Consider the following 12,025-nt stretch of genomic DNA (forward strand, 5'->3'; position numbering starts at 1 on the left):
GAGGACGCAGCTAGGGATGCCGTCTGGGCCGGCAGCCTTGCGAGGGTTAACACGTTTAAATGTCTTACTCACGTCGGCCACGGAGAAGGAGAGCTCACAGTCCTTGGTAGCAGGTCACGTCGGTGGCACTGTATTATCCTCAAAGTGGGCAAAGAAGGTGTTAAGTTTGTCTGGAAGCAAGACGTGGCTGGTTTTCCTTTTGTAGTCTGTGATTGGGGCAGCAGGTATCCTAGTGGTTAAAGTGTTGGGCCAGTGTACCTAAAGGTTGCTAGATCGAATCCCCGAGCTGACAAGGTAAGAATCTGTCGTTCTGCCCCTGAACAAGGCAGTTAACCCACTGTTCCTAGGCCGTCATTGTAAATAAGAATTTGTTCTTAACTGACTTGCCTAGGTAAATAAAGGTTAAATAAATCTGTAGACACATACATCTCGTGTTTGAGCCGTTGAATTGACTACTTTGTCTCTATACTGACATTTTTCTTGTTTGATTTCCTTGCGGAGGCTATGACTACTCTGTTTATTTTCTGCCATATTCCCAGTTGCCTTGCCCTGGTTAAATGCGGTGGTACTCTCTTTCAGCTTCGCGCGAATGCTGCCATCTATCCAGTTTCTGGTTAGGGTATATTTTAATAGTCACAGTGGGTACAACATCTCCTATACACTTCCTTATAAACTCACTCACCGAATCATAGTATACGTCTATATTAGAGTTGTCCCGAGATGGCTATGCATATTCATGGAATGAGGCTAGTAGCATAGCATCTCTCTCCATTGAATGCAATCCTAATTTAATATTTTTTTAAAGATTACAATTAGGGATGCACTGATGACATTTTTGGCCGATACCCAATATTTTCCTTGCTCCAAAAAAACGATACCGATAACTGATAAACATTTTAGCTGCATTTTGTGCATTCTAGTACTGTTAAACAGTTGAAACACACACACTGGCCAAATAGTTATTTTGTTGGCATTTACATGTGTCCCCATTACCAGTAAAACATAATCAAAACCTATTTCTTTCACATACTTGCTGTGTTGTTTCGTTGTTCATTTGTTCAGTCGTTTCATTCTCAACCAGGATTTCATCATACATGTCAAGCTGTTTCAGCTCTGTCTGTCCGTGGCCTCTCTTCCTCGGCGCGCACTGTCACCGTGTCCGTTTCTATCTTATCCAGCTGTCTAACATTTCACATAAACCCTGTTTCTTGTCTGCATCAAAGTAGCGGTCCTTGTACCTAGCATCGAGCATGGTGGTGACACAGTAGAGGCTCAGAGAGAATGCCACCGAATCTCTTGTTCACAGCCTCTAGTAGAGTACTTTTCCAAGTTAACCCGACGATCTGTGTTGGCATTTTTGTTGAGCAGGTGTTTCAATGCCATGACAGGGTATCACGCCTGCTGCAGATGCAGTTGAGCTTATTTCTCGAGTCAGTTGTTCGAATGGAGCTCGGAGTGTTCATGTTTCCAAGTTTCAAACACAAGTTCTCAAATGCCATTGAAATGGCAGCAGCAGTATGAGAACCAGCACATTCTTGAGCATGCAATACGGCTTTCCTCTGTGCTGTTAGACTCATAATGTGGCTGACATCGCTGGTCCAAATGTCAGTCGTGAAGCTAATAGCAGTGCAAGTAGCTCATGGAGGTGAGTTTCAACAATACTGTGTTACTCCGCTAGGGCAACATCTGAAAAATAGTGCCTACTTGGTGGTGTGTCCCGGTGCTCGACCAGTCTGCGAAAGTCAACATCATCCACGACAGAGAACGGTTGATTGTCAAGGACAATGAATTCCATTATCTTGGCGTTATTGGATTTCACCTTGAAATCACCTGAAATGTTCTTACTCTTTCAAATGACTGCTCATCTTGTTACCTGCTCGATCCACACAGCAGACATTGTGGGCTAGGTTAGGAATGCTGTGTTGCGCTATATTTTACGTCATTTTACATAATCTACCTACGTTATATAAGTATGAACGTCAGTTTTGACATCGGTTTTGCACATCGGCTTTAAACTAGACATCGGGCCAATGACGATGTTGGCATTTTTAGCTAATAGAGGCCGATTCCGATATGCTTACCACAGACTAGATGCTGTGTTGCGTATTGCTGTTTTTCACAGAACAGAGTGCAGTTTTCACATTTGGTCACAAAAAAAGGGAATATTACACCATGATCTAATCCTGCACCTATACACTATCCCCAAAGATCCACCACCCCATCCCACTACTTTGGCCCCTTCTCTCAAAACTCCCTGCAGATGTTCTGCACTAAAATCTCTCACCCCAATATTTCTCTGCTGCAGCAACTACCACATCTATCTTTTATTTATATGATTGACATGACACTCACCCTATATTCAACCGATGGTGGACAAAACACCACACAGATGATGTAAAAGAGTCCAAGCAGCAAATGCGAATATAATTTTAAAAATTGGTTTATACGCATTTTAGATAATTGACGTTAAAGATTAAGAAAATTACAATTTTCATAACTTTTTTTCAAGAAATTATAAAATAGTTTGACAACCATGTTTGTAACCTTTGAAATGGTATCAATCTCCAGACTGGCCTCATAGATCAGACATAACAGAGTTAAAGTAAATCCAGGTCACTCAAATTAGTATGATATGTTATGTTGGTATGGTAACATAAGATAGAAGGTTACCAAAAACAGTCCATTAGAAATCGCAATCTGGGTAAAGTGGGCATAATCTGAAAGCTTGTTCTTTTGCAAACATGACTAGCTAAGTTATAAAATACGATCTTACAATGTTAGGCTTTCACAAGGTAATTCAGAGAAATGGATCGTAATTTTGGTGCGCATCGAAAGGAGTCATGATTGCATTCAGGTGCATGTTCAGCGGTGAGTTTTCTTCACAATAAACAAACATAGGCTCAGTCTGTTCAGAAGAAGCCAGGGTATGACGACATGACATCTTGTAACTGTACATCAAACATAGTGATCATAAACATTGAGTCATCTTAATTTACTGCATTTCTCTCAGTCAAAACCCATACAGCACTTACCCATTCAGTGTTATACAGCTACCACGTTCCAGTGTCTGCTTATTAGTGCCCAACTATGCCATTTTCAAACTGTATATGGTTACGTGTATTTAAGTGTTAAATACTCCATATAAAAACCACACATGCATGTCAACAAAAAATCTGTATGAACTTGATAAAACTGCATTCATTTTCTCATTAAGTAGTTGGAAGTAATGAAATAGGCATTTCTAAACACATCGCTTACACAGCACAAACACAATATACAACAGACTTTTAAGGCTTGTAGATCACAAAATGCCTGGATGCATTATTCAACCCAGGAATATACAACACTGAAATATATTATGGAAAGGGAATACCTAGTCAGTTGTACAAATGATTGCCTTCAACTGAAATGTCTTCCGCATTTAACCCAACCCCTCTGTATTACTGTTATTCCAAATGCATCTGCAGATATTTTCTGCTGACAACAATGAAAATTAATCTTTGACTTTAATGCAGCATTTGATCTACACGTCAGAAGCGATCAAGTGGAATGGTTACTTTCTATGTTACAGAGTGGAATGGTTTTTCTGCTGGTGTATCCTGAGGTAGCTCCTCTCTGAGAACTTCTTCCCGCAGTGTGTACAGGCAAATGGCCGTTCTCCGGTGTGGACCTTCAGGTGCATCTTCAGGTTGCTAGCCTGGGCGAAGCGCATGTGACACTGGGGGCAGCTGTAGGGTTTCTCCCCTGTGTGGACCCTCTGGTGCCTCTTCAGGTGCCCAGCCTGGGCGAAGCGCATCTGACACTGGGTACAGCTGAAGGGTTTCTCCCCTGTGTGGACCCTCTGGTGCCTCTTCAGTTTACCAGCCTCTGTGAAACGCATGTGACACTGGGTACAGCTGAAGGGTTTCACTCCTGTGTGGACCCTCTGGTGGATCTCCACCTTCTGGAGGCAGCTGAAGCCTTTGTTACAGAACATGCAGAGGAACCGCTTCTCTTTACTACTGCTTGCTTCACCTCCCAAAACCTTGGCCCCTTGGTCATTTGAGTTCAAAACCTGATCAAAAAGAATGTGTGAACCGGAATGGTCCATCGACTTGGACACTGGGTCGCGATCCCTGAGCGCATGTAAAGGGGAGTGGGTCTCGATGCTTGGATTTGTCTCTAAGCTTTCCCTGTAATCTAACAAATCTCTGCCCTGTGAGTGTCCTTCCCCTAAGTGAGTATCGTCTACGTTCCATGTCAGAGGAGCGTCGCCCTCCACTTTCACCTCATCTACCACTATAACCTCCCCTTTCTTATCTAGGCACCCTTCAGAGTATACACTACTACTGTACCGATTCCAGTCCCCTCTAGACTGATCAATCTGTGTTTCTAAATCCAAGGGCATGTTGTCAGGGTCCATCTCTGTTGTGTAGGAACAAGACGGATCATTTCCCGTCTCTAACGCGTAACCTGAGTCCCGATGGGAATGAACCGTCCTCGGGCTCGGGTTACCGTAAAGTAAATACTCTGAGCCGGGAGCAAGAGGACAGCTTAGTTGCCTCAGCCCCAGTCTCTCTGGGTCTGACCTGTGGTCAGATCTAGTGTGTAAGAGCCTGTGTGTTACAGTTAAAGTCTTGGTGTCTGTCTCTGACTTGAGGACAGCGTCCAGCATTCCATTGACCTCCGTGATGCTGCGTCGGTTCCTTGGATGGGGCATGGTGGCGAGGTCCTCCGTGGCTACAAGGGGCGCCACGCCAGCCGCTGCTCCAGTCTCCAGCTTCATATCTCTGCTGTGCCGTGGGTGGTCTCCTTCAGTCCTGTCCTGTTTGACCAGAGATGATCCTCCAGAACCAGAAGCCTCTGCATCTGCAGACTGACACATGAAGAGATGAGGTTATTACCGATTCAAGACTAGCATTGGATAACAATGTCATCGGGAAGTTTCACAAGCTCCCCTATGGCAGATAAATAAGGATGTACATGTAATCAAATCAATAGTTGAGGGAAGCCTTTCTGAAATAAACGGGCCACAATTGATGTACTGTACATTTTTATGTTACATTATGACACTAACCTCTATCACAATAACATGCTGGGTTGAAGATCCACTTCCCTCATCAACAGTGATTGGTTGGTCATCTCTCCATGTATTGTGTCTCGCTGGCTTCTCAAAGCTCATGTGGCCTCCAGTGAGATGACCTTCACCTGAGAGAGTGATTGGGGGAAAAGAGGTGGTTAAAGTTAGGTACTGTAAATGCTCAACACTATATTGTACACGATTGACACTGGCCGTGTTCGAATATCCCTACTTTGATGCTGAAAGCTATCCTTTTCCATATTTTTAAGGAGTTGAAAGCTGCCCCCACCGGACTCAGCACCGAGGGAGAGGGAGGCCATAGCCGCATTCTGGAAGTGGTATGCTGTGATGGATGAGACGCTGCAGGGGTTGCCACTCCATCAACCTACCAGTCATCATCTCCTCATCCTCCTAAGGTGCATCTGTGGGCTCCTCTCTCTCCCAGAAGGGTCCAGATGTGGGGGCGGGAGAAGGAGGTGACTTGTGTTTTACTTTCAACGTTCAAAAATACACTTGCACATCAGAGCTATCTTGTTGCAGGTGCATGGTAACAATTAGATAAGTAAAAAATAAGGCCTCCCGAGTGGTGTAGTGGTTTAAGGCACTGCATCATAGTGCTGACGTGCCCCTACAGCGTCGGGTTCGATCCAAGGCTGTGTCACAGCATCACCCGGGTAAGGGGAGGGTTTGGCAGGCTGAGATTTCTCTAAAACGATGGAGGCAGCTTATGGTAGAGAAATTACCATTCAATTCTCTAACAGCTCTGTCTCATCGTGCTCTAGCAACTCCTTGTGGCGGGCCGGGCGCCAGTTGGACGGTGTTTCCTCCGACAGATTGGTGAAGGCATTGTGTCAAGGAGCAGTGCGGCTTGGCAGGGTCGTGTTTCGGTGGACGCATTGCTCTCGACCTTTGCCGAGTCTGTAGGGGAATTGCAGAGACCGCAACTACAATTAATTGGGGAGAAAAAGGGGGTCTCTTGGCCTTCGTCAGAGCTCCTCTGCATGCATCGAAACCTGCCTCAGCCTCTCCACATCACTATGTCTCAGTAGCCTACTCTCTGTAAAGTTATGAGAACTTTGTAGCCTAAAGTAGGCTCCATTTAACTTTAGCTTCATCCAGTAATTTTTATTTTACCTTTATTTAACTAGGCAAGTCAGTTAAACACATCACCTCGATTTGTAACTTGTCAGCTCAGGGTTTTGAACTTGCAACCTTCCGGTTACTAGGCTGGGGCAGGACGACAGATGTGTACCTCGATTTGTAACTCGTCAGCTAGGCCGTCATTGAAAATAAGAATTTGTTCTTAATTAACTGACTTGTCCAACGCTCTAACCACTAGGCTACCCTGCCGCCCCTAATACTAGACAGACCCCCTTCAACGTTACTGAAATAGCAGTCTCTGCCGGCAGCTAGACTATCTACACTGAACAAAAATGTAAAACGCAACATGAAAAGTGTTGTGGTCCCATGTTTCATGAGCTGAAATAAACACAAAAAAGCTTATCTCAAATTGTGGACACATTTGTTTACATCCCTGTTAATGAGTATTTCTCCTTTGCCAAGATAATCCATCCACGTCTAACCGGCCTCACAACCACAGACCATGCGTAACCACGCCAGCCCAGGATCTCCACATCAGTCTTCTTCACCTGCGAGATTGTCTGAGACCAGCCACCCGGACTGAGACCAGCAACCGAAGAATTTCTGCACAAACTGTCAGAAAAGTGGCCTTTTATAAAAACGGATTTCAGGCAATTCTACATCATTTTACTTGACTGGAGACTTTGGCAGAATATGTTTTAATACCGCACAAATGATCTTAAATGACAGGCTACTTTGATACGGACTAACTGAGAATCTGAAATCAATAAAAACGACCATAACTTGAATCCATCAATAGCCTAGGTGTGTGGAGCCGCATATTGTTGGCTACAATATGAGGAAATTAGTCCTAAAATGCTTTCCAGTTAAACTGATTTGTCCAATGATGCGCAGCTCACTCGCTGGTGATGGCCGATGCAATCGTGCCAAAAGCCTTTCTCTCTCGATTTACTTTGTAAAACAATATTTGAAAGTTGATCAAAAATGTTGGTAGCATACAGATCATTCTATGTTCAGCAGGAGCTATTTGCTTTTCAACCTGTGTTTTCCCGTGATTGTATTTGAAATATTGCTAAAGACCTGTTTTGTCTGCATGCTGTTTGTTCACTGACAGATTTGCCGTGCGTTCCCGCCTTGTTATTAGGCTACACTCCACAGCTATTATTTAAAAGAAGATATTGGTCCTCTGACTACATTTGTGTAGTAAGCTATTCTGAATTTTGTATTTTTTTCTGAACAGACAGCAGTAACCTTGGAAAATGTATTTCAATATATCAGGGGTGCTGCAGCTCCTCCAGAACCCTTCGCGTGACTATGCTTCTACAAGGAAATAAAGAGGCGCAACTCTGGAGAGATAAGAGTTGCAGACTCATGTCTATCAGAAGAGGGAGGGAGATCATAAAAAGTTAATCACATTCTAGTTCTGAGAGAGATACAGGCACGCTTGTCACACAGCTGCGGTCACACATTGGTCTCCAACATAGGTTACAATGTTGCGCAAACCATAAGCCTGGGCCGGCCTAACCTGAATACATACTTAGAATATCAGGCCCGGGCTGAAAATCTACTTTTTCACAGTATGTTGTTTGTTTGTGGAGGTGGACAGGAGAATCAACAAAGAGGCTACTTGTATGAACTTTGATCGCTTTTATTCAAAATGTTTACATTGCAAAAAGTCTAAATGTTTTTTTTATGCCACGAGAGGCACCAGATCCAACCAAATAGGTTCCGACATGAAACAGTCCGAAACAGCAAGGTGCCAGATCCTGCTCGTGCAGGAATCAGCTCAAACTAAACACTGATATTAACATGGCACAAGTCATGGCAAAATATGTAACAAACTTGATTCTAAAACGAATATTATTTTTTTAGGGCCACCAAAAATCTACGACCGGCCCTGTATTGCATACTATCCAAAAACTGACCAAGACCCAATTCTAGGTAACAAATCTGAACACATGCACAGAGGGGAAACTGGCCGACTGACCACACAGTCTCGGCCTTCTGCAAAATGTACCTCTTGCCATTCCTCTGTATTGGTCGAGGATCTTCACACTACTGGGACGACTGGCGCGGACGCGCTCTCTAATTGTCCTCTCTGCGCGCTCCCGTACCACCTTCAGTTCCAATAGCTGTAGTTTCCTCCGCAATGTCCTGTTTTCTTTCTGGTTTTGAGTTATTTCCAAACGAAACACTGCATAGTCGTCGTCTACGACTTTACAGATCTCTGCCACAGCTGCATTCGCTAGAACCTCCATGATGGAGGCTATTTGAGTGTGAAAAACCATTGTTAGCTAACGTTACTTAGATAACGTCTATCAACCAAGTCCTATCTCTAACGTGAATTAAAGAATACCTGAAGTATGTGATGTTGTGCCGTTAAATGAGTCATATTTTGAGTTCCAATGTGTTAATAAACGTCTAAATAACAACAATGCTAACGTGTAAATTGTTCTTGGTCAACGTTCACTTCCGGTTACGCACTGAAGATAAATTATTTTTGGTTGGCGTCATTGCTCAAAGGGTGTGGTTAAATGAAAAGGATTGCGCGCTGTTCTTTGAATTACGGTACTGTTTATTACATTACACATCAGTATTATGATTCGTATCTTTCAAGCTGAGAGCATATTTGTTTATTAAGAACAATGTGTTAGCAAGAATAGAGTAGGTATGTATAGAACGACTTTTCAATCTACATCACCTCAGTAAGTTAAATATTAAACGGTCCTTATTATAGCCTAGGTTTACTGTATCGTCTTCTATGGTATATTGGCGATCACACAATTTAATGTGCATCCTGTCACCACAATTGCATCAACGTCATCCTTGTACACAACGTTCTTCAGTATACTCTGGTCGTCTGTACACACTTGAAACTTGGCCAAATCCATGACAATTCTTTACATTGCAGTGGTTTGGAGATGAAATATCTTACAGCGTGTCTCGCATTACCAAGCTTTACATGAATAGGTAAGGCTGGCCGTCAGGATTTGAGAGCCCAGGCTATCCTAAGAAGTTGAGGAAAAATAACTAAACAAAAAATGTTTTATTATCACCTGAAACAAAATGTGACATTTACAATCTCCCAAAATAAATGCGATCACTGACGAGAGACAGGCTCTTCTCCATCTTGCGTAACTAACACTACACAGGTCCGTTCAGTAGCAGTGCAAGACTCCATGAAGATGAGGTACGCCGTAATGAAATAAATCACAAAGTAAATGGGGCGTCACTGAGGTTGCATGCAAGGCAAAGCAACTCAAAGTGAAGAAAAGCAAGCATGGCATAAGCAAAGCAATGCTATGGGAACAGAAGGGAGTTATGTGAGTGTAGGATGAGATTAGGGCATACAGGCTTGAATTCTTCTTTGAAATTGATAGTGGAACATGCTACTGGAATGTGTGAATGGTAGAGGAAACGGTTGAACATGTATTATTTAGTGAATTTCTGACATAGAAAGGAATATTTTTTTTAAAAATGGATAGGGTCATAGAGGTTGGATGGGGATTGGGTGGTATTTTGGGTGAGTGGATGGGAGCAGTGAGGTTTGTACTTTCTTTTATTATAAATCCATGTTTAGTTTAAAAGCGACTCAAAACGCCGATTGGCAAGTGTTTTTCTGTTGCTCATTAGAAAAATTTGATTTCAGTCTTAGAAATGTGTTTATTGACCGATTCCGCATTTTGTTAACGTTTGTCCCCCATGAAACACTGCAGACAACGAAGCCGATTTCACTTCCTCAAAATCTCCCAAAATAATCGAAGATAACTCAATAAATCTGTAATATTTTTGGACGTTTTTGGTTGCGCAATTTTACGTCTCACTAAGGTGTTTGGTGCAGTATTTCTCAAGTAAAAAAAAGCGCAAGGTGTTGTAGTATGTAAACAAAGTCGGAGCTGCTGGGCAGTTCACCCCTTGTGACAAATGGATGTTCCATACTCCGTTTTAGTCAAGACTGACTTTGTCACCAAAATTATCATATTTACACTTTGTAGTCAATTTTGACACTAGAATAACTGTTTCTGATTTATATAGATGCCACATAGGCCGTTTTTCAAAGGGATCCGTTGCTTTTTAAAGGCAGTCGCTCTTTAAGATAATATAGTAGCATCCCACTGGGCACAGATGTCGGTTCAACGTAATTCCATTGAAACTACGTGGAAACCACGTTGATTCATCCCATGTGTGCCCAGTCTGGTAGGGGGGGAACACTTGGTAGGGAACACTCGAGTTGGACCCGTCCCAAAATGGACCTGGGGCTTTCCCACCTGGATCCATATTTATACATATTTTTTTTAAATAATACATGTTTTAAAACCCGTTCCAAACGGACCCAAGGACAACTAACCCCATTCGGAACTGCTCGGATCCTGACCCGGTCCAATATGAGTGAGGGAAGCAGCCGATATGTATTTATTTTTATGCTACTTTATTAACCGACTGATAACGCGTGCGAGAAGGGAGAGAGAGGTGCCGCTCTAGAGAGAGGGGAGATTACTGTGGGCAAGTGACATTGGGAGCAGGGAGGGAGGGATGGCAACCAAGCCGATTTGCGCTAAAGGTGCGTTCAGGACAACTGGGAACTATGAAAAATACGTGGTCAAGTCATGACGTCGGTGATCTTCAGGTCAGAAAGTTGGAGCTCTTGAAAGAGGCCCGAGTTCGAAAACTATTTTTCCCAGTCGGAGATAGTTTTCTTCCAGAATTCCCAGTTGTCTTGAACACACTGAAGTCGGAAGTCTCTGATTTCCAAGTTCCTAGTTGTTTTGAACGTGGCATTATAGCTAGGTTATTTATCATCAAATATGATTACGTAATACCTGTCTTGACTGCATCAAACTGGGAGAAGCTAGTTAAGCTAGCTAGGCTAATTGAGGCTCCAGTGCGTGCTTTCTCATCCTACAATTACAAATAACTCCATTCAGAATATTAAGAAGCAACCTACCTGTTGGCTCTTGGCCGTTGTAGCCTATCCTTGTTCTTTAACTTTTAATTCCATCATTTTAATTCCATCTTCCATTGATTTAGATATTTTAACTTTTGCCAGACAGAGGCTCCATGACTGTAGCCTATTGCAGCTTTGATTACTTATGATTGGCCAACAACAACAACCTATATGTGCCACGCTCCACTCTCGTGAAAAGCAAACGCAGCAGCATAAATTATAAAAATGCTCTACTGCAGCAGTCGCAATCAGATATGTACGGCCCTTCCGGACAAGTCAGAAAAAAATTACACATACCCCAGACCCTTGACAATCAGATCCGACCCAGACCTGTGACATTATTTCGAATTCATGATCTGGACCCGCTCGGTCCCGGATCTGGTATTCAGGTAGAGGTGGCTCTGTGAAGACCTCTAGCTCACACTCCAGTACAGTAGGTGGTGATGTATATAGAAACATACACTACTGTTCACTTAGAAATGTACTTGTTTTTGAAAGAAAAGCTATTTTTTGTCCATTAAAATAAATCAAATTGATCAGAAATACAGTGTAGACATTGATAATGTTATAAAATACTATTGTAGCTGGAAACAGCAGATTGTTAATGGAATATCTACATAGGCATACAGAGGCCCTTATCAGCAACCATCACTCCTGTGTTCCAATAGCACGCTGTGTTAGCCAATCCAAGTTGATTCTTTTAAAAGGCTAATTGATCATTAGAAAACCCTTTTGCAATTATGGTAGCACAGCTGAAAACTATTTTGCTGATTAAAGAAGCAATAAAACTGAGTTGAGTATCTGGAGCATCAGCATTTGTGGGTTTGATTACAGGCTCAAAATGGCCAGAAACAAAGATCTTTCTTCTGAAACTCGTCAGTCTATTCTTGGTCTGAAAAATGAAGGCTATTCCATGCGAG

At 42.8% G+C, this 12,025-nt stretch overlaps 1 protein-coding gene and 1 long non-coding RNA gene across 2 annotated transcripts in view; one reads left to right on the forward strand and one right to left on the reverse strand.

Moving 5' to 3' along the window:
- Window positions 1-8,182, forward strand: part of LOC110498547 — a 10,844-nt gene extending 2,662 nt beyond the window's left edge. Inside the window, exons 2-3 of the long non-coding RNA XR_002469841.2 lie at window positions 5,329-5,535; window positions 6,623-8,182. This is a non-coding gene — a long non-coding RNA (uncharacterized LOC110498547). The remainder of the gene's footprint in view (window positions 1-5,328; window positions 5,536-6,622) is intronic.
- Window positions 2,425-8,606, reverse strand: LOC110498482 (zinc finger protein 589). Its single transcript, XM_021575119.2, has 3 exons — window positions 8,178-8,606; window positions 5,057-5,187; window positions 2,425-4,855 (listed from the first exon to the last, which is right to left on the reverse strand). Exons 1-3 carry the CDS (start codon window positions 8,446-8,448, stop codon window positions 3,566-3,568), a joined length of 1,692 nt encoding a protein of 563 aa, XP_021430794.2. The 5' UTR covers window positions 8,449-8,606; the 3' UTR covers window positions 2,425-3,565.
- Between the last annotated feature and the right edge of the window lie 3,419 nt (window positions 8,607-12,025).

The sequence above is a fragment of the Oncorhynchus mykiss genome, chromosome 19 (genome assembly GCF_013265735.2).
Source record: "Oncorhynchus mykiss isolate Arlee chromosome 19, USDA_OmykA_1.1, whole genome shotgun sequence".
Taxonomy (NCBI): Eukaryota; Metazoa; Chordata; class Actinopteri; order Salmoniformes; family Salmonidae; genus Oncorhynchus; species Oncorhynchus mykiss.

Coding starts and splice junctions, on each gene's coding strand:
- LOC110498482 (XM_021575119.2), bottom strand. CDS start 8,448: ATGGTTTTTCACACTCAAATAGCCTCCATCATGGAGGTTCTAGCGAAT. Junction 5,188..8,177: donor ATACAGAGGAATGGCAAGAG/GTACATTTTGCA, acceptor TCACTCTCTCAG/GTGAAGGTCATCTCACTGGA. Junction 4,856..5,056: donor AGCATGTTATTGTGATAGAG/GTTAGTGTCATA, acceptor TTCATGTGTCAG/TCTGCAGATGCAGAGGCTTC.